Source organism: Salvelinus alpinus, chromosome 5 (genome assembly GCF_045679555.1).
Source record: "Salvelinus alpinus chromosome 5, SLU_Salpinus.1, whole genome shotgun sequence".
NCBI classification, from domain to species: Eukaryota; Metazoa; Chordata; class Actinopteri; order Salmoniformes; family Salmonidae; genus Salvelinus; species Salvelinus alpinus.
In genome coordinates, this window is record NC_092090.1 from 95,272,878 (window position 1) to 95,300,872 (window position 27,995).

General features: G+C 45.0%; 1 protein-coding gene across 2 annotated transcripts in view; it reads left to right on the plus strand.

Moving 5' to 3' along the window:
• LOC139577267 (transmembrane protein 132C) overlaps positions 1 to 27,995 on the plus strand; it is a 491,028-nt gene that overhangs the window by 410,654 nt on the left and 52,379 nt on the right. For both annotated transcript variants that reach the window (XR_011675244.1, XM_071404264.1), the window contains exon 5: positions 16,662 to 16,805. Coding sequence is in view for 1 of the 2 variants with exons in the window: in XM_071404264.1 (XP_071260365.1) it covers positions 16,662 to 16,805 (144 nt within the window). In the remaining variant the exon portion in view is untranslated. The remainder of the gene's footprint in view (positions 1 to 16,661; positions 16,806 to 27,995) is intronic.

Sequence of the window (27,995 nt, forward strand, 5' to 3'; positions counted from 1 at the left end):
GACAGAGACGGGGCTAGTATAAAGCGCTGACCCTAGTCTTTCTCCTCTCCTTCTTAACGGAATAGGTGAACTATATTTGGCCCTGTGTGTGAGAGGTGCCTAATACGGGACATGAGGCAAGGAGCCATTTTCTCTGTCCCTCTATGTCCCTCCATGTCCTCCGGTCACCCCTTCAGAAGGTTCTCATAGGGACATATGGTGGTGGCACGCTGGCGCCTTGAGTCTCATTAGCCTAGAAAGACGTACCCACTCCTCCCATCTACCCATCAACACCCCTCCCTTCCTCCTTACGTAGGGTCCTGTTTTGGAGACAGATGAATGGTCCAATTACTCCAGGCCTAATAGACAGCCTGTAATTAACATTGTCATGAAGCTAATTGTCATTTATTTCAGTGCCATCAGTCTCAGGCTGAGGTTTTATCTGTTCCAGGCAGGCAGCCCGGACACCTCCTCCTCTCCAAACTCAGCGCCCAACACACACACACACACACACACACACACACACACACACACACACACACACACACACACACACACACACACACACACACACACACACACACACACACACACACACACACACACACACACACACACACACACACACACACACACACACACACACACACACACACACACTACTCTCAAGACGTTTGGTGGACTTTTTAGTGGATCGTCTCGATCATGTTTTGGCATCCAACTGGCTGCGCAGTTTATCGGTCCATTGCTAGAGGGGGGTTTGAGGGTTTGGGTAAAAGTCCATTCTCTACAGTTAAATGTTTGCTATTTCACAAAGCAAACAAGCATGCCATCACATTACGTAGTGTGCCGTGCTATCCAAACGAGCGGGGTCTGGTTTTGTCTATTTTAGAATACAGGCCCAGTGAGATGTCTATGTTACAATTGGCATGTATTTAGACTTTTTTTCATTCTTTATACCCGTCAACAGAGATCCAGTATTTCCAGCAGAACAAGGCTGATGTGTTGGGAGAATAAGTGGTGCATTAAAGGCAGTTCAATCTAAATCTGTCTCCAGTGTGGCTCGGGAGAGAGCTGAGGGCATAGTCGCAGGATGCACTTAATGTGTTTAATGGGTCCGCAGTAAATCGCTGCTAAGTGCCTTTACCAATTCACCCCCCCCCTCCCTCACAGCTGAGGCCAGCGAAAACACAGACACGGCAAAAGGGAAAGAACAGGGGGATGAAGAAGAGAGGAGGAAAGAAAGCGGATGGAAGGAAGAGAGAGAGAGAAGGAAAACAAAACATTGTGTCGTGTGTCCCACCCGAAGCACATAGTGAAAAAAGGGCCTAGCTCTTGGAGTAGATGTTGGAGATACGATAGATACTATAGCTGACTTGTTAAGCAGTAGAGCCCAGGAATACTGTATGGAGGATGAGGAGCAGGTCAAACAGCCTCTCCAGCCTATAGGCACACGCTCCTTATACAGAGATTAAAAGACCATTTTTATCCAAGATCAAATATTAATGCTGTATGTCTCCCTGTGGAAGTCTCAGTTAAACTTTCAAACGATGTTCACTACAAACATTCTTTCCCTTACAGTAGGGATACATTTCAACATTGTGTGAATCCAAACCATAGAGAGGGAAAGTCTCCTCCCAATGAGAAACTAGACAAATATATAACAAGGTTTTCTAACTAAAAACGATACACGGAAGTGTATGGGGATGCTAGCTCAACGCAACCTCCAGAATTACGACCGCACGTGTCGAATTTGGAAATGGACAAATACATTCCGTCACCGTGTTTGGAATGTTCACTCGTCAGAATGATTGTATTACTTCTAGAACCCTAGATGATTAGGTGTTAATCAAGTGTTAACCCGGTAAGGCAGTGTTGTGTTCCAGACCACCTAAAGTGAGACCAATCTAAGACCAAGACCGGAAAGGAGGCCAGACCAAGTCAAGACTGAGGCCGGGAGGGGAGAAGGGAGCGAGACCGAGACAAGACCGAGACCGGTAGGGGGACAAGGTGTCCGAGACCGAGTCAAGACCAAGACCAGAAAAATGCGAGTCCAATTCAAAACAATGATTTATAATTTTGTCAAATCACCACCTTAATAAGAGTTAAAAATGTCCATTATTTCTTTGTTCATATTTCAGAACAACATATGGATTCTCTAGACATTCAGAATAGTGAAAAAAATGCATGCTGAGGGAATAGAAAATAGAATAACTCTCCAAATTATTACTAACCCACACACAGTGGGGAACAATGGGCCTTCTACGCCTTCAGAGAAGGACTAAGGATTTATAAAATAATAATTATAATCATATAATTATAATCATATTATTATTTTCAATTATGTTCTGATTTAATCTCTTCAGTTTGTGTTGGAAAGGAAAGGGTTAACACAGAAGACAAAAAAAGATCCAATCATGATTTTTCTTTGCTGGTCTCTGGGGAGATAAATCTAGCTAGCTAAGTCATCCATTGGCTAGGCCATCAGAAGCTACAGTAGAAAAAGGCATCTGCCATTCAACTGTATTAGGGCAACATTTTGGAGTGACAGTGGAAGCAACCAATCACATTTTGACTTAATGGGTGGGACTGTTTTTACAAAAGCTATGGAAACTTCTGCCTTCTTGAAGGCCATCAGGTCATTGCGCAATAGCGAGCAGTAGTTTTCCCACAGTCTAGCTAGCTAACTTTTGTTTTGCTAGTTTGCAGCAGCTGCAGCAGGTGTTATCAAAGAGGATGTTGTTGCTAATTTGTTAGCTTCACCCTTTTTAAGAATAACTTTCAACAAGAAGTTAAGTTTCAAGTTATCATCATCTGGTGAGTGGAACCACAGATGAGACAGATATTTCACCGGATGTATAAATGTGAAGCATCCGCTTGGCTGCCAAATATGGTAGTCAGAGGAAGCCCAGTGGGAGAAGATGGAACCAGATGGGTTTCGGCCGACATTCTGCACATTTTGTCATCGATGAAACATTTGATCTCAATACAGTGTTCTGTTCCCAAAACTAGAATCTGTTATGAACAGAGTGGACTAAGTTCTGTCGACTTTTACCCTTTGGCAAGGTTTTTTAAAAATTGCGTTGTTTAGGAGTGCAAAGGCGAATTGAGTTATAGCACACGCGCACTTCACAGAGTAGGCGTTCCCTAACAGAAATATGCAAATGTTTGCTAGAACGCGCCAATAGGATCTCACCAGCTCGTGCTTGGCTCTGCCCACCTCCTTGCTTGTTCTGCCCACTATGACGCATTTGTTCTCTTTGAAATGACAGGCCGTGGTCTACTTGCTGTTGTTAGCCATCTCTTGTGAAACATTGATGCATTTAAAGTGGAACTGCCAGCATTTTAGTACCATGAAATCTGATTAAAATCTGTTCATTTACACCCCCAGGAAGAATATGACACATTAAAAAAAAAATCTGACAAGCGACCACTTAGATATGACAGGACCGGAGTCTACATAGACCGGTGCGTGGCTTTATACAAACAAGCCATTTGCAACACAGGCCTGCCATCATTCACTTTGAACTGGACTGTGTGTTTACAGGCAGTTGGGCCTGCTATCATTCACTTTGAACTGGACTGTGTGTTTACAGGCCGTTGCAACAGCACGACTTTAGATCATGAGAACACATTCGCCAGAAGCCACAAAATACACCTGATTGTATTTCTGTAACTATGTAAACACCACAGGAGTCCTCTTATATTACATCTGGGAACTTTACAGTCCTGTTGATCAAACAACCATGACAAGGTAGGCTCTCTCTCCCTCAGTTATACACATCAACAAGATCAAGATCAACAACTAATGCTAGCCAGAGCAAGATAGTAAAAAAGGGGGGTATACGGCTTATACCTGCGTTTATCCTACATACTCTCCACTACACCACTGGCCCTCTCCTACGTGAGTGCGCTGGTATTACAGTTGCTGTCCTTTCAGAATCACCAACCTGTCACACACCGAAGGCCTATAGGTTCGCCACTGCGCAAAACAAGTCTATAATACATATGAAGGCTGTTAAGATATTAATGTTTGCAGAAAGGAGTGTGTATATTTGTCCTGGTAAAAGTGATTTTATGCGCTGACTGAATGAAGGTTTTTTACTCTGCTGGCCTCGGCTGCTCTCGGAAGGAATTACGAGTACTCACTGTCTGAGATCGTGTCAAGACCGAGTATAAATGTATCCGACACCGAGACAACACCAAGACACTCAATATGTGGTCTGGAGACCGTTCTCGACTACTACAACACTGCTGTAAGGTTAGGGTTAAGGTTAGGGTTATGGTTAGGGTTAGGGTTAGGGTTAGGGTTAGGGTTAAGGTTAGGGTTAGGGTTAGGGTTAAGGTTAGGGTTAGGGTTAGGGTTAAGGTTAGGGTTAGGGTTAGGGTTAGGGTTAGGGTTAGGGTTAGGGTTAAGGTTAGGGTTAGGGTAAGGTTTAGGGTTAGGGTTAGGGTTTTGGTTAGGGTTAGGGTTAGGGTTAAAATTGAAAAAAAAAAATAGAAAAAAAAACTGTGATTGCACTGCAATTGAACCCAAAATCCTGAGAGTCGTAGCTTCCTCTAACCCCATCCACAGTGCCCTTGGTTGTCGCGAGGATGCTACCACGTCATTTCATCACGTCGTCCACTGCGGGTTGAGTTGTGCTAGTTGCGCCATCGAACCTAATTGGAGATGTATTATGTTCCTTTCACTGTTCAATAGCCAATACTGTGCATGTCACCAGCGCACACAGTAACATGAAATAGCCTTATGATGTCATTTCTGTTTATGCTAATCAGCTGTTACATAAATTGTACTTCAGTCTCTCTAAATACTACCACAGACAGCCTTGGCCAGGCTCGTAAAACACGTTGTCCATTTGTTTGTCTGTTTTCAACAAAAAAACAGATGAACTAACCCTACTTGTTACTGCTTGTCCCAGAGGCGGCAAAGTATATGTTGTAAATTATCCCAATTATGCTACATTATAACACAATACAATGGCATTGAACAAAATTGGCCCTTGGGGTTTGAAAGCGTTATTTTTCTAGTGGGAGGGACAGCGTTGCTCTATGATCCAAGGTTGTGTTTTATTGAAGGATAATTGTATTTCGTTATGAGCTGCCTTGGGTGGAATTATGTGAGACAGTTTAGTCGCAACTATATTCAAATGATCTGTGCTCAATTACTGACATCGTTCTAGAAAATCTTTTGAATCCTTTTCTGGAAACGGTAGTAAAGCTTTTTTGTTGTTGTTGACATTTAGATATGTGGATGACACTTTTGCCACCCAATATGCAAGGTAAAATACTGTAAATACAGTCACATAAGTCAATCACAGTAAAAGCAGAGAGTCTGTCATCTTGACTTTTACCAGAGCATTTGTCCTCTTGGCCATGACCTGATTTCCTGCTCCCAGAAACAGCATCTGGTCTATATGTTTCCCCCTGAAACCTATTAGGCCAAAATGGCATGTTATTGGATCGAAGCGTCTGTCACCAGAGGAGTGTTAGCCTGAGTGACTTCCAGCTGAAGCACCAATCAGCAAATGAGTCAATTAGCCAGCCATTTGATGGGCTTGCCGTGGCATGTCCCTCAGCCGCACAGTCTTCATCCCAAATGGCATCCTATTCCCTTTATAGTACGCTAGTATGACACTATATAGGGAACAGGGTGTAAATTTGGGATCTATCCTCAGTCTCCATCTCCCATGTCCTCGCAGGTAGAGGTTGGAGAGGACTGGCACTGTCACCCAATGTGGGGCCTTGTGGTGTGTTTCAATCTATTATTGATTGCAATATCCTCCCTTTTGTGACCGCTTCATTCTCCTCCGTTGTTACCTGTGCGTGGCCTGTTAGCCTTTCAAAATAACTGGACGCGTTGGCTCTCAGCCACACTGAGAGGGGATTGGCTGCTCACTCGACAGGGGACATGTTGTTGAATTTCATTGGCCTTTAGATAAGTGTCTGCTGCCTCAGTGGTAAGAGACGTATGTTTGTAACTGAGCTGAAACTGTAGTGCTGTTAAGCAGCAGTGGAAGAGTGCCTCTTAACATTGAGCAGCCATTGTACTCAGTCTAACACATTCATCCCATCAGAACAAGGAATGTGGCTAAGTGCAGGCTAGTCAATGTGGATGCCAAGGCAAGTTGGTTAAGTACACTGAAGACTTACATTTTTATTTTTATTTTATTTTACCTTTATTTTACTAGGCAAGTCAGTTAAGAACAAATTCTTATTTTCAATGACGGCCTAGGAACAGTGGGTTAACTGCCTGTTCAGGGGCAGAACGACAGATTTGTACCTTGTCAGCTCGGGGATTTGAACTTGCAACCTTTCGGTTACTAGTCCAACGCTCTAACCACTAGGCTACCCTGCCGCCACATTGAAGCAAAGTTTCAGATAAATGAATTCTGGGCTAGTTGGTTAAATAAAATAAATATGCCCTGGAGTCCAGTCAGGATTTGGTAGGCAAGTTTTTTTTTTTTTTTTACTGAAATGACAGAGGGTGGAGAAGAAAAATACGAAATGACTTTGTGTATTGAGCATTGAAGCAATTTGGAGAAAAAAAATGAAAACCTGCCCCCCTCTGCAAAAAAAAAAAGATGGTCTGCTTCCCAAGTGACAGAATTTGTTGAAATTAGTTGCAAACATTCAGTGGAGCGTGGAGAAAGATCAAACCTGTTAGCAGAAATAAGATGCATGGAATTGGTGGCCTGGGGGGGGGTGTGGCTAGTCATGCAGGGCCAGAATGGAGGAATGAAATCCCCACATTTCAGTGGATGGAGAAGCAGCAGCACGAGCCTGCTGCTTGTGTTAACTCAGCCGTGAGGGGAGTAGACAGTACACGCTGCAAATACAACACGCTCGCCAGGTTACACACTGTACTGGAGCAAAACAAAACAGCAGTATATCGTGTGATGCCAGTCGGGTCTTATTTGCTCTGTTATTGTAGAATGGTCGTTTACAGTTGAGCTGTTTCTTTGTCGAATTTGATTGATTTATTTTCATGGGTGGGGTGGGGGGATTTTTCATTGCTCAGTGACAAGCACACTAGTGACCGCCCGAACACACTTGAATCCACAACCGTTTCCTATGATCAGTGGGAAATCAAACCTCTCTTCCAGGACTGGGCTCAATTCCCGTCAATTCAGGAAGTACACTGAAATTCCAATGATTTTCAATTTGGAACATTTGGAAATTGAATTTAAATTTTGTTTAGTTTCTGAATTGACTGCAATTGAAAGGGTGTTGACCTCAACCCTACTCTCTTCCTATATGTGGTGAACATTGCATCCGTTGCTGTAAATGGTTCCAATGTTTTCATGTGAGGGCTTGGTTCTGGATACGGCACACTAGCCATAGTAAGATCAGTCACATTACAGAAAGCCTCGTCTCGTCCGTCTCCCGACGTGTATCCTTCCACCAGGTGACCATTCACACAGTCCTTATCAGCATCCCCTAACTTTAACCACGGCCCTGCGCTTTTGAAGACAGCAGGAAGCGTTTCATAGCATTTCATTTTGACGGGAAACTTAATAATTCCACCGGACAAGCATGAAATACTCTCTCCTCTCACTCCTCTTTTTTTTCCTCCAGGGAAAATCTAAAGGACCCCCCCCCCCCCCCCTCCGTCGGAAATGTTGAAACACATTAGCAAAATGGTTGTAAAGGGGATTAAGTCATGTGGCGTCAAGGATATTCATTTTCCTATTTCTCTCCGTGTGCATTTGCAATAGCTGTGCCTCTTCACAGTTTGTGATGATGGGAGGTAAAGGAGCAGGGTATTAACTGAATTTAACACATTAACACAGATTGCACACTGGTCGTCTGCCATGTTAATTGCTTTGCTTTCCCTACTTACTTGAACTGGTTTGTAGACTATGGTGTCTTTTTGGGTTTATTGGGGTTTGTTGCTCTGCCTTGTCTGATTCAAGCTGATAATCTGCTTCATTCCTCATCACTGTCATGTATTTAGGTTGCGTGCTGTTGGTAAATTGTGCCTGTGGTGGGATTACTTGATAGATATGAAAGTATATATCGGAATGAACATCTGTCTTTCTGGGCCCCGGATCATCCTACAGCCGTGTAAAGATCTGCCTGCCCCCCCCCCCCAAGGTAAAAATGAAAAGAGATGCGCTTTATTATTTAGCTTGTGTCAACACTCACCCTTCTCTCTCCCCGTCTCTTTCTCCATGTCTTGGTCATTGCAGTCTAGGTTCTCTTCCTTTGTCACGCACGCACGCACGCACACACACACACACACACACACACACACACACACACACACACACACACACACACACACACAACTATTGATCATGCTGGCATATAGGCCCCGATTTCCATCTTCCGGTGAGAGAATCCCTGCACGCTTCATCTGTGTGTTGCCCAATGCTCTGACTCTGAGGAGGTTGCTGGGTGGGTGGTAGAATGGAGCTAAAAGGGGAGGCTAGAGCTGAGTGACCGGAGCACAGCAGGAGGCATAGGAGTCTCCTTGTAGAGGGTCACAATACTGGCAGAGGAGTCTCCTTGTAGGGGGTCAACATCACTGGCAGAGGAGGAAAACTGTCTGCTTTGATTTGGCACTATGAGCCGGGAAAGAGAGGGGAGAGAGTGAGAGAGAGGGGGGGGGGAGAGAGGGAGGGGGGAAAGAGAGGGAGAGAGAGAGAGGGGAGAGAGAGAGAGAGAGGGAGGGGAGAGAGTGAGAGGGGGGGCGGGGAGGGAGGGGGGAAAGGGAGGGAGAGAGGGGGGGGGGAAGAGAGAGAGAGAGAGAGAGAGAGAGAGAGAGAGGGAGGGGAGAGAGTGAGAGGGGGGGAAGAGAGGGAGAGAGAGAGAGGGGGGAGAGGGGGGGAAGAGAGAGAGGGGGAGAGAGAGAGGGGGGGGGGGGGGGGGAGAGAGCGAGCGAGAATGAGAGCTTGTATGTGTGCCTTGCTCATTAAGGAAAGGTCAGAGATACATTAGTACCAGGGAGTAAAGCATTAGACATCCTCCCTGGTCCTGTCTACTGTCCACCCTCTCTCTCTCTCTCTCTCTCTCTCTCTCTCTCTCTCTCTCTCTCTCTCTCTCTCTCTCTCTCTCTCTCTCTCTCTCTCTCTCTCGCTCTCTCTCTCTCTCTCTCTCTCTCTCTCTCTCTCTCTCTCTCTCTCTCTCTCTCTCTCTCTCTCTCTATCTCTCTCTCTCGCTCTCTCTCGCTCTCTCTCGCTCTCTCTCTCTCCCTCTCCCTCTCCCTCTATGTGTGTGTGCATGTGTGAGAGAGACAGAGATGGTGTGTATGTGAGTGGCAGAGAGTTCATTGGCAAGTCTTGCTCTCTAATGCCTGCTCATTATTGCCAGCGAGACGGCTGTAGGGGCCAGATGCGTTGAACCCCTCTCCCTGAGCAATTACCATCCTTTTCATAATGTTAAAATGTCAATTTGGTGTGGCACTGGCACTGTTCTCCTCTCAACCCCCACACCCTGCTCTGCTCTGCCTTGCTGCCTCCGGTTAGAACTTCACACAGTCTGAGGATGGTAGTGGACTCTCTCACACATATACACACACACATTCTGTGTACAGACATGAACACCGTCTCCGTCTCCGTCTCTCTCTCTCTCTCTCTCTCTCTCTCTCTCTCTCTCTCTCTCTCTCTCTCTCTCTCTCTCTCTCTCTCTCTCTCTCTCTCTCTCTCTCTCTCTCTCTCTCTCTCTCTCTCTCTCTCTCTCTGACTCTCACACACACACACACACACACATTCTGTGTACAGACATGAACACCGTCTCTCTCTCTCTCTCTCTCTCTCTCTCTCTCTCTCTCTCTCTCTCTCTCTCTCTCTCTCTCTCTCTCTCTCTCTCTCTCTCTCTCTCTCTCTCTCTCTCTCTCTCGCACATGCACATATATATCTTTCCCACAGTTCTCAGATTCTGCTTCATATCACCTGTAACAAGAAGCAATGATATTGGTCCTTGGGGAAACATTCCACATGAAATATTAATCAGGTAAAATAAATATTGAAATCGCTTTTTTATATATTTTTGTATTTATTTAACCTTTATATAACTAGGCAAGTCAATTAAGAAAAACATCTTATTTACAATAACATCCTATATTATATAGGAGTGGTTGTAAAAAACAGTGGCTGTTACAAACATAGGGTGCATTCCAAATGACACCCTATCCCCTTTATAGTGCACTACTTTAGACCAGCCAAATGACACCCTATCCCCTTTATAGTGCACTACTTTAGACCAGCCAAATGGCACCCTATCCCCTTCATAATGCACTACTTTAGACCAGCCAAATGACACCCTATCCCCTTCATAGTGCACTACTTTAGACCAGCCAAATGACACCCTATCCCCTTCATAGTGCACTACTTTAGACCAGCCAAATGACACCCTATCCCCTTCATAATGCACTACTTTAGACCAGCCAAATGACACCCTATCCCCTTCATAATGCACTACTTTAGACCAGCCAAATGACACCCTATCCCCTTTATAGGAGTTTACTGGGTAGTTTGGTTCATCAGGCTGACCCCCAGTCTTCATGGAGGAGATTACTGGGTAGTTTGGTTCATCAGGCGGACCCCCAGTCTTCTCTTACCTCTGTATCTGATAGATAATTGACTATGTGAGGTGCAGCAGTGGGGAGGGTGAAGGTTATCACAGTGTTAGATAGATGAATTTCTGAATTAACCTGGAAGAATCCATGAAAGGGTAGACTTCCTGGGAGGTAGGAGTATTTGTAGGTTAAAGTTCATAATTGCCGAACATTAATGTGGTAAAGAGACAAGATATTGAGTTTCTTAAACAAAGGTGCAGATGGAGCCAGGTAATTAGAGGGAGGTGGCTAGTCTTGCAAATGTATTTTGTATGATGAGAAATTTGTGTAGGTAAGAGGCATACAGTGTCTTGCGAAAGTATTCACCCCTTTTGCATTTTTCCTATTTTGTTGCCTTACAACCTGGAATTAAAATAGATTTTTTGGGGGGTTTGTATCATTTGATTTACACAACATGCCTACCACTTTGAAGATGCTAAATATATTTTATTATGAAACAAACAAGAAATAAGAAATAAACTTGAGCGTACATAACTACTTTGTAGAGCCACTTTTTGCAGTAATTACAGCTGCAAGTCTCTTGGTTTATGTCTCTATAAGCTTGTCATATCTAGCCACTGGGATTTTTGCCCATTCTTCAAGAAAAAACTGCTCCAGCTCCTTCAAGTTGGATTGGTTCCGCTGGTGTACAGCAATCTTTAAGTCATACCACAGATTCTCAATTGGATTGAGGTCTGGGCTTTGACTAGGCCATTCCAATACATTTAAATGTTTCCCCTTAAATCCAAATAAAAATCAATTTAAATGACAGGTTGTAATGCAACAAAATAGGAAAAATGCCAAGGGGGATGAATACTTTTGCAAGGCACTGTATGCACTGGCCCAGACAATATTACAGTAAATTAGATATGGGTAAATTAAGCTATAGTATAGAGTTAGGAAGCAAGCCTGATGAACCAAACCACTCATCTGTCACACCCTGACCATAGAGAGCCCTTGGTTATCTATGGTGTAGTAGGTCAGGGCGTGACTAAGGGGTGTTCTAGCTCAATATTTCTATGTTGGTGTTTTGTATGGTTCCCAATTAGAGGCAGCTGGTAATCGTTGCCTCTAATTGGGGATCATATTTAGGTAGCCATTTTTCCCACCTGTGTTTGTGGGATATTGTTTTGTGTTTGTGCAGGTGCACCACTACTTTCACGGTTCGTTATTGGTTTATTGTTTTTTTGTTTAAAGTTTCACCGTAATAAAGATGTGGAACTTCAACGCCTTGGTCCGCTCATTACGACGATCGTGACATCATCTTTCTGATGATACCAACCGATGTCATCACCTTGCTAGAGACAAATTGAATATGATATTTTCAGGATAACTTTTCATCAATTAAAACTCAGAGGTATCTAGTGGATGTGAATTGTTCCATTTCATTCCCACCAATTGAGATTCTGGCTTTTACATGTTTTAATTTTATTTTTTTACAATATTTCTTATTCTTTTTACATTTAAAGATACATTTTTTTATCTGGAACCATTCAGAAAAATGGCCGATGCCTGAGTTGGCTTCATTAATAAGCAAATACAAATGGTGTGATAAAATCTCATTGATATCATCAGCAAAGAGAAGGGGAAGTATGGTAGAAGACCCAGCAGGACATTGATCTAGATTAGTATGGTATGGTAGAAGACCCAGCAGGACATTGATCTAGATTAGTATGGTATGGTAGAAGACCCAGCAGGCCATTGATATAGATTAGTATGGTATGGTAGAAGACCCAGCAGCAAGGCCATTGATATAGATTAGTATGGTATGGTAGAAGACCCAGCAGCAAGGCCATTGATATAGATTAGTATGGTATGGTAGTAGACCCAGCAGGCCATTGATATAGATTAGTATGGTATGGTAGTAGACCCAGCAGGCCATTGATATAGATTAGTATGGTATGGTAGAAGACCCAGCAGGCCATTGATATAGATTAGTATGGTATGGTAGAAGACCCAGCAGGCCATTGATATAGATTAGTATGGTATGGTAGAAGACCCAGCAGCAAGGTCGTTGATATACACTGCTCAAAAAAATAAAGGGAACACTTAAACAACACAATGTAACTCCAAGTCAATCACACTTCTGTGAAATCAAACTGTCCACTTAGGAAGCAACACTGATTGACAATAAATTTCACATGCTGTTGTGCAAATGGAATAGACAAAAGGTGGAAATTATAGGCAATTAGCAAGACACCCCCAATAAAGGATTGGTTCTGCAGGTGGTGACCACAGACCACTTCTCAGTTCCTATGCTTCCTGGCTGATGTTTTGGTCACTTTTGAATGCTGGTAGTACTTTCACTCTAGTGGTAGCATGAGACGGAGTCTAAAACCCACACAAGTGGCTCAGGTAGTGCAGCTGATCCAGGATGGCACATCAATGCGAGCTGTGGCAAGAAGGTTTGCTGTGTCTGTCAGCGTAGTGTCCAGAGCATGGAGGCGCTACCAGGAGACAGGCCAGTACATCAGGAGACGTGGAGGAGGCCTTAGGAGGGCAACAACCCAGCAGCAGGACCGCTACCTCCGCCTTTGTGCAAGGAGGAGCAGGTGAAGCACTGCCAGAGCCCTGCAAAATGACCTCCAGCAGGCCACAAATGTGCATATGTCTGCTCAAACGGTCAGAAACAGACTCCATGAGGGTGGTATGAGAGCCCGACGTCCACAGGTGAGGGTTGTGCTTACAGCCCAACACCGTGCAGGATGTTTGGCATTTTGCCAGAGAACACCAAGATTGGCAAATTCGCCACTGGCGCCCTGTGCTCTTCACAGATAAAAGCAGGTTCACACTGAGCACATGAGCACATGTGACAGACGTGACAGAGTCTGGAGACGCTGTGGAGAACGTTCTGCTGCCTGCAACATCCTCCAGCATGACCGGTTTGGCGGTGGGTCAGTCATGGTGTGGGGTGGCATTTCTTTGGGGGGCCGCACAGCCCTCCATGTGCTCGCCAGAGGTAGCCTGACTGCCATTAGGTACCGAGATGAGATCCTCAGACCCCTTGTGAGACCATATGCTGGTGCGGTTGGCCCTGGGTTCCTCCTAATGCAAGACAATGCTAGACCTCATGTGGCTGGAGTGTGTCAGCAGTTCCTGCAAGAGGAAGGCATTGATGCTATGGACTGGCCCGCCCGTTCCCCAGACCTGAATCCAATTGAGCACATCTGGGACATGATGTCTCGCTCCATCCACCAACGCCACGTTGCACCACAGACTGTCCAGGAGTTGGCGGATGCTTTAGTCCAGGTCTGGGAGGAGATCCCTCAGGAGACCATCCGCCACCTCATCAGGAGCATGCCCAGGCGTTGTAGGGAGGTCATACAGGCACGTGGAGGCCACACACACTACTGAGCCTCATTTTGACTTGTTTTAAGGACATTACATCAAAGTTGGATCAGCCTGTAGTGTGGTTTTCCACTTTAATTTTGAGTGTGACTCCAAATCCAGACCTCCATGGGTTGATAAATTTGATTTACATTGATCATTTTTGTGTGATTTTGTTGTCAGCACATTCAACTATGTAAAGAAAAAAGTATTTAATAAGAATATTTCATTCATTCAGATCTAGGATGTGTTATTTTAGTGTTCCCTTTATTTTTTTGAGCAGTGTAGATTAGTATGGTATGGTAGAAGACCCAGCAGCAAGGCCATTGATATAGATTAGTATGGTATGGTAGAAGACCCAGCAGGCCATTGATATAGATTAGTATGGTATGGTAGAAGACCCAGCAGGCCATTGATATAGATTAGTATGGTATGGTAGAAGACCCAGCAGGCCATTGATATAGATTAGTATGGTATGGTAGAAGACCCAGCAGCAAGGTCGTTGATATAGATTAGTATGGTATGGTAGAAGACCCAGCAGCAAGGTCGTTGATATAGATTAGTATGGTATGGTAGAAGACCCAGCAGCAAGGTCGTTGATATAGATTAGTATGGTATGGTAGAAGACCCAGCAGGCCATTGATATAGATTAGTATGGTATGGTAGAAGACCCAGCAGCAAGGTCGTTGATATAGATTAGTATGGTATGGTAGAAGACCCAGCAGGACATTGATATAGATTAGGAATAACAAAGGTCCAATTATCGAACCCTGTGGCACTCCACAGGATATCTGAGCTCTGGTAGATGCACAGCAGTTTGCATAAACACATTGTTCTCTATCATAAACATAACTATATAACCAATTATATGTATAATCATGAAAACCGTAATAATACAATTTAGAAAGTAATATTTAATGATCAACCGTGTCAAACGCTTTGGATAAATCTAAAAAGATGCGTGTTCATTGTTAAGGGCTGTAAAGATTTTATCCACAAGTTGCAAAAGAGACATATCTGTGGAGTAGTTTTTAACGAAATCTATATGGGTGATTTTAATGTTTCAACTTTCTCTTATACACCAATTTTTCTAGGATTTAAAAATAAACATGGTAGTACAGATGTTGGGCGATAATTTCTAAAAGATCTTGGATTCCCAGATTTATAGAGGGGGATAACTTTGGCAATTTTTTAAATCTTTAGGAACACTACCAGATTGCAAAGATTTGGTAAAGATATACAGTACGTTAGAGGCTCAGTAATCGAGGAAGACACTTATTTCACCAGAGGCACCAATCTCATCATGACCTACTGCTGATATCTTTAAGTTACTAATTACCTCCATTACATCATCACCTCCATTACATCATCACCTCCATTACATCATCCCCTCCATTACATCATCACCTCCATTACATCATCACCCTATTACATCATCACCTCCAATACATCATCCCCTCCATTACATCATCACCTCCATTACATCATCACCTCCATTACATCATCACCTCCATTACATCATCACCTCCATTACATCATCCCCTCCATTACATCATCCCCTCCATTACATCATCACCTCCATTACATCATCACCTCCATTACATCATCACCTCCATTACATCAGGAGGATCAAACTGAAGCAGAGAAGGGAAATGTCCCCAATGTAATCCAAGGAATTTCCATCAGTTTTCTAAATTTTCTGTATACTCTAGATCAAAATAAATGTAGTGACATAAACATGCCAGATTATGAATTATGTGTACAGATCCTTATTGTTAAACTTCAAGTGTTTATGAAGGACCTGATGTTTGAATAGCTGTCTGTGATTAAAGGAATAGTTCACTCATGTAATACAACACATCACAGCCATATTTTTTGCTCTGTACTTTTTGTGGATTGTATTAACAGTGGACTAATGAAGGAAATACAAAAAATTATTAACTCTCCCTTTAAGACTGTGATTAAACCCAAAAGAGTTTGCTGTTTCCCACTGTGCTTTGCTACTGCATGGGTCACCGTACTGCATCAGATTTGCAACAATTTCATTCTTATCATAGACCAGACAGGTATTTGTGTCATGTTTGCCTTCATTTTGCCAAACAGTCTTGAGAAAGAGAGTAATCCATCATTCGCCTCTTTTTAAACACAGCCCATCTGTTGTAATGTTCAAAGCTGTTATGATCTCTAGATAAACTTCTATGCACTGTTTTTTGGTCTGTCATTTACAACACATAGGCTCTCAGAGCGGTCTTGAAAGCACAGTGGGGCTTCCAGTTGATACCCATTACTGACAAATTGCTGTATGTACTTTGTACACATGGGGAAAAGACCACAATGGACCAATTTGGCTCTGCAATTTGGCTCTGCAATCGGTGGCAACAGTGTGATTTAGGCTGGGCTGGTGGCATCGCCCACTGGCTGCAAAGGAGAGGATCTATTATTCTGCAACCTGTGGCAAATCAAGATTGACAGACTACACGAGCAGTCTCCTTAAGGGCTTGTTATGCCTTGCCATTTATGGAGAGAAAAAAATTGTATCAAACGAAGTCCGCCTGTTTCTTGATTTTCATAAATGTCTTAATGTAGTCTTTCTGCTTTCTCTCTCTCTCTCTCTCTCTCTCTCTGCTCCCCTCTCCCCTTCTCTTTCTGCCTCTCTCTCTCTCTCTCTCTCTCTCTCTCTCTCTCTCTCTCTCTCTCTCTCTCTCTCTCTCTCTCTCTCTCTCTCTCTTTCTGCTCCCCTTCTCTCTCTCTCTGCTCCCCTCTCCCCTTCTCTCTCTCTCTCTCTCTCTCGTAGGACACAGAGATCGTGAACACGGCCATCCTAACAGGCAGGCGTGTTGCAGTACCGGTGAAGGTGGTCACTGTGGAGTGGGACGGTACTGTGAGGGAGGTGGACGATACGGTCGGCTGTACGTCCACTGACGAGGACGTGGTCAAGGTACGGTCAAGAACACTTCCCGCTTACCTAACAACGGTCTGCGACATCATTGCCCGCCTAACCAACACAATAAACAGAACACAGAACTATATTGTTACTTGGATGGTCTTCGACTCCACGATGTACAGACGATAGATTGTACCTTAACCTCAGTCACGCTAAAGATTCGGTATCTTTTTCCGGTTTGCGAAGCGAAGGATGACTAGTTTGAAGTTAGTAAGGGGACAGTGAAGGAAGTTAGGCTGTTGAGCAAGCACAGTGATGTCCTCTGCCACATTAATACATTGGCTAAGTTGTTTGCATAAACCTTTCCTGTCGAAACACAGATGTCCATGCACTAAAGTCTGCTAATGCAAGGACACGTGGAGCAGAAATACAATCCTACAAAAGAAACTGAGGAAATGAAGGTTGCTCTCAACAAATAGCTCTCAGCTGCTCTCAGTTGCTAAACAGAGTTTGTTGCTAATTCATTCTACATTTCCATAATTAGGCAGTTATTATGTGGAAGCAGTATTCATCTCTTGTGTTTGTTGAATTAGATAAAGAGAGTTGTAAAGTCAAGACGTAATACAGTCTGTTTTTTTTTGATAAAGGTGCTAGTACTATACCTCCTGATTATGCACAGCTTAGCCCGTTGAATTACACTATTTGTCGCTAGCGTTCGAAACAGACAAAGTGGCATCTAAAAGATTGACTCCTAATGCCTTGGCCCTCAGCCAAGGGCCAAAACAAAAACCATTACTCTGACACATTCAATATCAAGGCAATTTCCTATAACATGGAGCAAGGTGTTGTTTAAATACGATCAATACGCTGGAACCGTGGAACCATGGAATAGTGGAACCGCGGGAGCTCGTTCCATATCAGTGATACAAACGACGACCACAGAAAGTGTAATTAACGCCAGGAGCAACTGTTTCAGGCCCTGTCTGTTTCATATCAGAAACCTCCAGAGTTGTGTTATGTTATATCTCCAACACTTTGGCAGGAAGTGAATCAGAAGCAGACAGGCAGCTTTGCTGTCACTCTCTCGTGACTGGGAAGGCCCACATGTAAAATCTCCAGCTTGCTCTGTTGACAGCCAATCTGACAGGAATTCCCTTCAGGTTAAGCCAATGCACACCTTTAACCTAGATATGACAATAGCTCCCTGAAGCCTTTTCCAGGTAGGCAGACAGTAAGAAAGTTATTTTGACAGTGTTGTTTGGAAGTCAGATCATCTCACAACTGTAAAAAGGAGTGGAAGCCAGGGCTTTCCCCTATGAACCTATATACGCTAGGCCAATCTGCACAAGGCTGGTGTACCACTGAAACCTGTGTATGGAGCCGACCTGGCCTGGGATCAAATAGTATTAGTTTTCTTATGAATACTTTATCTGCACTTGCTTGAGGAAGCCTGGTGGTGCAACATTCAATAGAATAGTCCCAAACGTACAAACCCCGCTCATTGGACAGTGCAGGCAGGCTCAATCAAAGGCAGAACCCAGGTCTGGTGGGGAATCTAGAGGAGTGGGACCGACTGTCTCCCTGACCTGTGTATCACCAAAATAAAGGCCTAGATTCAATCAGATCAAGTGTTAACTGGCGATAGCCGACACCCACATAGCTGGTGTTTTGGCGGTGTTGGAGGTGTAACTGCGTTAGAGCTGTCAAATCGGTGAGCAGCTGCTTGTGTGGTCATCACAAAGCCACACCCGTCCCACTTGCATTAGAAGTTCAGAACGAGAAGGTCTAGGCTATATACAAATAATGACACTTAAATTGAAAATCATTCAAAAACAGAAATTAATTTCTATCAGCCTTATCATGGTGTAGATTACAATACACATTCCTAATCATGGTGTAGATTACAATACACATCCCCGTGTTCAAACTTGTAACAAGGCTGCATGGGATTTTTTGTAAAACGCCAGGAAGCGTTTGCTGATTTGACAGTTCCACTGCAGTTACAGTGAGGGAAAAAAGTATTTGATCCCCTGCTGATTTTGTACGTTTGCCCACTGACAAAGAAATGATCAGTCTATAATTTTAATGGTAGGTTTATTTGAACAGTGAGAGACAGAATATCAACAAAAAAATCCAGAAAAACGCATGTCAAAAATGTTATGAATTGATTTGCATTTTAATGAGGGAAATAAGTATTTGACCCCTCTGCAAAACATGACTTAGTACTTGGTGGCAAAACCCTTGTTGGCAATCACAGAGGTCAGACGTTTCTTGTAGTTGGCCACCAGGTTTGCACACATCTCAGGAGGGATTTTGTCCCACTCCTCTTTGCAGATCTTCTTCAAGTCATTAAGGTTTCGAGGCTGACGTTTGGCAACTCGAACCTTCAGCTCCCTCCACAGATTTTCTATGGGATTAAGGTCTGGAGACTGGCTAGGCCACTCCAGGACCTTAATGTGCTTCTTCTTGAGCCACTCCTTTGTTGCCTTGGCCGTGTGTTTTGGGTCATTGTCATGCTGGAATACCCATCCACGACCCATTTTCAATACCCTGGCTGAGGGAAGGAGGTTTTCACCCAAGATTTGACGGTACATGGCCCCGTCCATCGTCCCTTTGATGCGGTGAAGTTGTCCTGTCCCTTTAGCAGAAAAACACCCCCAAAGCATAATGTTTCCACCTCCATGTTTGACGGTGGGGATGGTTTCTTGGGGTCATAGGCAGCATTCCTCCTCCTCCAAACACGGCAAGTTGGGTTGATGCCAAAGAACTCCATTTTGGTCTCATCTGACCACAACACGTTCACCCAGTTGTCCTCTGAATCATTCAGATGTTCATTGGCAAACTTCAGACGGGCATGTATATGTGCTTTCTTGAGCAGGGGGACCTTGCGGGCGCTGCAGGATTTCAGTCCTTCACGGCATAGTGTGTTACCAATTGTTTTCTTGATGACTATGGTCCCAGCTGCCTTGAGATCATTGACAAGATCCTCCTGTGTAGTTCTGGGCTGATTCCTCACCGTTCTCATGATCATTGCAACTCCACGAGGTGAGATCTTGCATGGAGCCCCAGGCTGAGGGAGATTGACAGTTCTTCTGTGTTTCTTCCATTTGCGAATAATCACAGAAACTGTTGTCACCTTCTCACCAAGCTGCTTGGCGATGGTCTTGTAGCCCATTCCAGCCTTGTGTAGGTCTACAATCTTGTCCCTGACATCCTTGGAGAGCTCTTTGGTGTTGGCCATGGTGGAGAGTTTGGAATCTGATTGATTGATTGCTTCTGTGGACAGGTATCTTTTATACAGGTAAGAAACTGAGATTAGGAGCACTCCCTTTAAGTGTGCTCCTAATCTCCGTTCGTTACCTGTATGAAAGACACCTGGGAGCCAGAAATCTTTTTGATTGAGAAGGGGTCAAATACTTATTTCCCTCATTAAAATGCAAATCAATTTATAACATTTTTGACATGCATTTTTTTGGATATTTTTGTTGTTATTCTGTCTCTCACTGTTCAAATAAACCTACCATTAAAATTATAGACTGATAATTTCTTTGTCAGTGGGCAAACGTACAAAATCAGCAGGGGATCAAATACTTTTTTCCCTCACTGTACACCTCACACATCGCCTAAATAAAAGCAATGAAACTGCTATGCAGTTGTCGGTAATCACGTGTTGAGGCAGAACCGATTGAATCTAGCCCCAAAACACCAAATGTTTAGCATCTACCTGATTCACCTAGCTTTTTCAGTTAACCCTGTTTGTGTTTGGGATTTCTGAATGGCCAAGATGAACCTCTAGCGTCACTTGAAAGTAAAAACATGTTGCAATGGTCTTATCGTCACCCCATTAGACATGTCCCTTTATCTTGTGTATCTCCTCCTTGATGACAGCCCCCCCCCCCCCCCCCCCCCGTTAGGAAGAGGGAATTGATATGTGAGTCTCGTGTGCGTTCTGTGTAGTTGTGTTATTAGGGATGCTATACGTGATGTCCTGATGTTGACACAGCAGTATGTGTAGGTCAGGTTCCAGCAGGGTACAGGAGGGGACAAGAGGAGAGGGGAGGAGACAGGATGGGGCAGGGGGAGACAGGAGGGGACAAGAGGGGAGAGGAGGGGACAGGAGGAGACAGCATGGGGCAGGAGGAGACAGGAGGGGACAGGAGGGGAGAGAAGGGGACAGGAGGAGACAGCATGGGGCAGGAGGAGACAGGAGGGGACAGGAGGAGAGAGGAGGGGACAGGAGGAGACAGGACGGGACAGGAGGAGACAGGAGGGGACAGGAGGGGACAGGAGGGGACAGGATGGGGCAGGAGGGGACAGGAGGGGACAGGAGGGGACAGGAGGGGAGAGGAGGAAACAGGAGGGGAGAGGAAGGGAACAGGAGGGGAGAGGAGGAAACAGGAGGGGACAGGAGGGGAGAGGAGGAAACAGGAGGGGACAGGAGGGGAGAGGAGGAAACAGGAGGGGACAGGAGGGGAGAGGAGGAAACAGGAGGGGACAGGAGGGGAGAGGAGGGAACAGGAGGGAACAGGAGGGGAGAGGAGGGGAGAGGAGGGGACAGGAGCGGACAGGAGGGGAGAGGAGGAAACAGGAGGGGAGAGGAGGGGAGAGGAGGAAACAGGAGGGAACAGGAGGGGAGAGGAGGGAACAGGAGGGGAGAGGAGGAAACAGGAGGGGACAGGAGGGGAGAGGAGGAAACAGGAGGGGACAGGAGGGGAGAGGAGGGGACAGAAGGGGACAGGAGGGGAGAGGAGGAAACAGGAGGGGAGAGGAGGAAACAGGAGGGGAGAGTAGGGAACATGAGGGGACAGGAGGGGAGAGGAGGAAACAGGAGGGGAGAGGAGGAAACAGGAGGGGAGAGGAGGGGAGAGGAGGAAACAGGAGGGGAGAGGAGGAAACAGGAGGGGAGAGGAGGGAACAGGAGGGGACAGGAGGGGAGAGGAGGGGACAGAAGGGGACAGGAGGGGAGAGGAGGAAACAGGAGGGGAGAGGAGGGAACAGGAGGGGAGAGGAGGGAACAGGAGGGGACAGGAGGGGAGAGGAGGAAACAGGAGGGGACAGGAGGGGAGAGAAGGGGAGAGGAGAGGAGGGAACAGGAGGGGAGAGGAGGGAACAGGAGGGGACAGGAGGGGAGAGGAGGAAACAGGAGGGGACAGGAGGGAACAGGAGGGGACAGGAGGGGACAGGAGGGGAGAGGAGGGGACAGGAGGGAACAGGAGGGGACAGGAGGGGACAGGAGGGAACAGGAGGGGAGAGGAGGAAACAGGAGGGGACAGGGGGGGACAGGAGGGAACAGGAGGGGACAGGAGGGGAGAGAGGAGGAAACAGGAGGGGACAGGAGGGGAGAGGAGGGGACAGTAGTACTTGGGCTCATTACCCACATTACCTAGCGTTGCCACCACACACAAAGAGAGAAGTGCTGATGTTGCATGAGGAAGCAAATAAACGTGCTGATGGCTTAATAAAGCAAATAAACGTGTTGATGGCTTGATAAAGCAAATACACGCGATGATGGCTTGATACAGCAAATACACGCGATGATGGCTTGATAAAGCAAATACACGCGATGATGGCTTGATAAAGCAAATACACGCGATGATGGCTTAATAAAGCAAATACAGGCGATGATGGCTTGATAAAGCAAATACACGCGTTGATGGCTTGATAAAGCAAATACACGCGATGATGGCTTAATAAAGCAAATACAGGCGATGATGGCTTGATAAAGCAAATACACGCGATGATGGCTTAATAAAGCAAATACACGCGATGATGGCTTGATAAAGCAAATACACGTGTTAATGGCTTAATAAAGCAAATAAACGTGCTGATGGCTTAATAAAGCAAATACATTTGTCAGTGGCGAAAATCACGCAGGCTTACCATTGAAATCTCCTATTCAACAGTGCCACATTAACTGGCCATTGCAATAGGGTTAGTGCCATAATTGGCTCGTGTGAAGATTCCTCCCAGGAATGTCGGCGGTAATTGAATTTGACAAAGAAGAAGACAGAAAAGGAAGTGTGGTGTTGAAGGGGGGGAAGAGGTGGGGGGAGTGTTAGAGACACAAAGGGGAAAGGGGGGAAGAGGTGGGAAAGGGGGGAAGAGGTGGGCTAGAGACACAAAACAAAAAGGATTGAAATTGATATTTTTCTTCCCTTCCTCCCGTGTCATTTAATAAAGAAGACACTGAGTTTGACACGTCTCTGGGTTGCCATCTGATTGAGAGTGTCCTTGTGCAGGTGTGTGTGTGTGTGTGTGGGGTGGGGTGGGGGGGGGGATAGAAAGGACAGGAGGTAAGGGCAGGGAGGGAAAGGAGGTAAGGGCAGGGAGGGAAAGCGAGAAGGATAAAGAGAGGGGAAATAGGGGTTCTAGGGGTACAGGTGCAGGAGACAGGGCACATTTGGCCATCAGCTAGTGGCCCATGCAGCTCCGTACAGTCAGAACCCCACCTGATGAGGACAGGATGACCTTACTTCACTGTAACTCAATCAAACCTTAGACAGATTAGAAAGTTACCAGAACCCAGGTGGCTGGCTGGGGCAGAAAGTAAATGAATGGTGAAGTGGATTAGAGACAGATGCGGTACCTGCCCCTCTCTGGCCCACTCGGGTTTAGCTCCTAATAGGCTTATAAATAGAGAAGGCTTGGTCTGCTTCCTGGTTCTGCTTCCTGGGTCTGCTTCCTCCCCAGTCCTGACACGGTCATTCACACGCCAACATCACAAACAGTGTGTGAAGGCTTAAGGTTACCAACCATCATCGTTTCTGGTTTTTGTTTACGCTGTCCAGTATTTACCTACCTATTTATGTCCATGCCGTTCAAGGATAGCCTGGGCAAAAAGAGGCTAAACCATCAAAACGTTAAAACTTCTATTCAAATGAAATGTTCTGAAAAGTGGATTTATCTGATGAAAATATAAATAGTGTCATAACACTGATATCTTCATGACACCAACATTGTCTAATGCCACATGCGATTCTCTAGCCAATGAGAATAGAGAGAATTGTGTCATCACAAATGTAGAATGAGCTGCTAGATTACAGTAAGAGAGCAACACCCTGTGATGATGTATGACATTGCAGTTTTCTATGCCACCTTTATAATGTGTCATGTCAGCCACTGTCCTATCCCTCTCCCTCCCTCTCGCCCTCCCTCTCTCTCTCGCTCTCTCTCTCCCTCCCTCTCTCCCTCCCTCTCTCTCTCGCTCTCTTTCTCGCTCTCTCTCAATTCAATTCAATTCAAGGGGCTTTATTGGCATGGGAAACATATGTTAACATTACCAAAGCAAGTGAAGTACTGTAGATAAAAAACAGAAGTGAAATAAGCAATAAAAATGAACAGTAAAAACATTACACTCATACATTACACTCATTACTCATTACACTCATTACACATTACACAATTCCAAAAGAATAAAGACATTTCAAATGTCATATTATGTGTTGTAACAATTGTAACTCTTTCTCTCTTTTCCCCTCTCTCTCTCTCTGTCTCTCTCTCTCTTTATCGCTCTCTTTATCTATCTGTCTCGCGTTCTCTTTCTCTCTTTCCCTTCCCGCTCAGGTAACATGTAACGTTAAAGAGATAATAAAGAGTTATTTGTTTGTCCTTGACCGGGAGAATCATTTATGAGTTGGAATAACTTTGAAAGCCTATGACAGGACAGAGGGTGAGATTGTCATGCAAAACTTGATGCCCCAAATGCTGTAACCCCTATAAACGTTACGGCCTTGAATCAATAACTAATTAGTCCTTAATTATTTTGCAGTCCTAACACATGCTCTTAAAGGGTTAAGTAGTGCCTTTGATTGTGATCCCTGGCTGTATACCCCCCCCCCTCCTATGCGGAAATCCCTGCTCAATTTTGACGTGCCACAAGGTCTCGGCCTGACCGTAATTCACAGAGTGGTCGAAAAAAGGGTAATTACCTAACTCTGAATGACTCCCGACTGGGACCTTCCCTGTCACCCCTCTTTGCCGGGATGGACCTTGTCCCCCCTGGCCCCCTGGCCCGATGCGCTCCCTCTCCCGTCCCATCCCCAGCGGGAGCCATTACGGCTCTTTGCATATGCATTAGCGCATCATCAGTCGCACACAATGAGCCATAGACTGCCTGCACTAATGTCTCTCAGAGCCGTCTGTCACTCTGGAATCAGATACGTGGCATGCAGTAATGGTGGGTTTCACTCAAGGCCTTGCCTGGCCTCGGGCTATGGGCTCTGAGAGGAGCTCAGCACTAGGCAGAAAACCCAATTAGTCTTAATTATATAATAATAATATAATATTTATATATTGTATTAGACATCTTTAATGAGAGACACCAACTTTTTGCAGACTTTTCTTTATATCTGAAAGGTATTGCCGGCAACAAAGCCTGTACTTTTATTTACGCCAACTGACCTAGTCAAGATCGCAGTAAAATGTTTCAGAGTCCCGCCAGCTCCTCAGTATAAATGTCCCCTATCGTCTTACCAGCTCCTCAGTGTAAATGTCCCCTATCGTCTTACCAGCTCCTCAGTGTAAATGTCCCCTATCGTCTTACCAGCTCCTCAGTGTAAATGTCCCCTATCGTCTTACCAGCTCCTCAGTATAAATGTCCCCTATCGTCTTACCAGCTCCTCAGTATAAATGTCCCCTATCGTCTTACCAGCTCCTCAGTATAAATGTCCCCTATCGTCTTACCAGCTCCTCAGTATAAATGTCCCCTATCGTCTTACCAGCTCCTCAGTGTAAATGTCCCCTATCGTCTTACCAGCTCCTCAGTATAAATGTCCCCTATCGTCTTACCAGCTCCTCAGTATAAATGTCCCCTATCGTCTTACCAGCTCCTCAGTGTAAATGTCCCCTATCGTCTTACCAGCTCCTCAGTGTAAATGTCCCCTATCGTCTTACCAGCTCCTCAGTGTAAATGTCCCCTATCGTCTTACCAGCTCCTCAGTGTAAATGTCCCCTATCGTCTTACCAGCTCCTCAGTATAAATGTCCCCTATCGTCTTACCAGCTCCTCAGTATAAATGTCCCCTATCGTCTTACCAGCTCCTCAGTATAAATGTCCCCTATCGTCTTACCAGCTCCTCAGTATAAATGTCCCCTATCGTCTTACCAGCTCCTCAGTATAAATGTCCCCTATCGTCTTACCAGCTCCTCAGTATAAATGTCCCCTATTGTCTTACCAGTAAATGTCCCTTACCAATAAATGTCCCCTATCGTCTTACCAGCTCCTCAGTATAAATGTCCCCTATCGTCTTACCAGCTCCTCAGTATAAATGTCCCCTATCGTCTTACCAGCTCCTCAGTATAAATGTCCCCTATCGTCTTACCAGCTCCTCAGTATAAATGTCCCCTATTGTCTTACCAGTAAATGTCCCTTACCAATAAATGTCCCCTATCGTCTTACCAGCTCCTCAGTATAAATGTCCCCTATCGTCTTACCAGCTCCTCAGTATAAATGTCCCCTATCGTCTTACCAGCTCCTCAGTATAAATGTCCCCTATCGTCTTACCAGCTCCTCAGTATAAATGTCCCCTATCGTCTTACCAGCTCCTCAGTATAAATGTCCCCTATCGTCTTACCAGCTCCTCAGTATAAATGTCCCCTATTGTCTTACCAGCTCCTCAGTGTAAATGTCTCCTATCGTCTTACCAGCTCCTGTTCTTCTCTGACATTTAAACTTGTCCTTGTCGTTATGAAAAAGTATAAACAAAACCTCACTCTGGATGCAGCAGCCTGGTCTAAACAGTCTGGATGTAGCAGCCTGGTCTAAACAGTCTGGATGTAGCAGCCTGGTCTAAACAGTCTGGATGCAGCAGCCTGGTCTAAACAGTCTGGATGTAGCAGCCTGGTCTAAACAGTCTGGATGCAGCAGCCTGGTCTAAACAGTCTGGATGCAGCAGCCTGGTCTAAATAGTCTGGATGCAGCAGCCTGGTCTAAACAGTCTGGATGCAGCAGCCTGGTCTAAACAGTCTGGATGTAGCAGCCTGGTCTAAACAGTCTGGATGCAGCAGCCTGGTCTAAACAGTCTGGATGCAGCAGCCTGGTCTAAACAGTCTACGTGCAGCAGCCTGGTCTAAACAGTCTGGATGCAGCAGCCTGGTCTAAACAGTCTGGATGCAGCAGCCTGGTCTAAACAGTCTTATTTTTACTTTTAAATTAATTATATATACACGTATATCCTTGAATAATATAACTTATAAATGTGTCATGGGTTCAATTCAGCTGTCACACCCATCAGAAGCTTGTTTTACTCCTTTGCTTGTAAACAGTGTTAATGTAAAAAAAAATATATAAAAAAAACACTGTAAAGCCTCAAATCATGGTTAGACTTAAAATGTTACTCTCATGGATGGTCAGTCCATGTATTCATAGTTCTGTCTATCAACTGGAAAGTTGTTACCCATTTCTCTAACTACATCCCTCCACTTGTTTACCAAAACAGCGGTTTGTTTGTTATTGTTTGAACTGCAGATTTCGTTTAAAAAAAAAGAGATTGCTTGTGAATACGACAGATGTCATTCCATTGTAGCTGAGTAGTTTTCTAATGCTGCTGTCAGTTACTGAGAATAGGATTGATCACGTATTGTCAGAGGACATGTTGAATCACGTCAATGATCACTTTTGTAAGATTTGTTCCCCATTATTGTTCTCTCACGTCACCCCGCTCCTCCGCTCTCTCCACTGGCTTCCAGTTGAAGCTCGCATCCGCTACAAGACCATGGTGCTTGCCTACGGAGCTGTGAGGGGAACGGCACCTCCGTACCTTCAGGCTCTGATCAGGCCCTACACCCAAACAAGGGCACTACGTTCATCCACCTCTGGCCTGCTCGCCTCCCTACCTCTGAGGAAGTACAGTTCCCGCTCAGCCCAGTCAAAACTGTTCGCTGCTCTGGCACCCCAATGGTGGAACAAACTCCCTCACGACGCCAGGTCAGCGGAGTCAATCACCACCTTCCGGAGACACCTGAAACCCCACCTCTTTAAGGAATACCTAGGATAGGATAAAGTAATCCTTCTAACCCCCCCCCCCCTTAAAAGAGTTAGATGCACTATTGTAAAGTGGTTGTTCCACTGGATATCATAAGGTGAATGCACCAATTTGTAAGTCGCTCTGGATAAGAGCGTCTGCTAAATGACTTAAATGTAAATGTAAATTATTGAAGATGTTATTATCTCAGGACTGCCAAGAGCCTAGTGTCAGTGTTCCTAAAATTTAATAAAGCTGCTGATCTACAGTGTGGTTGGTTGTAT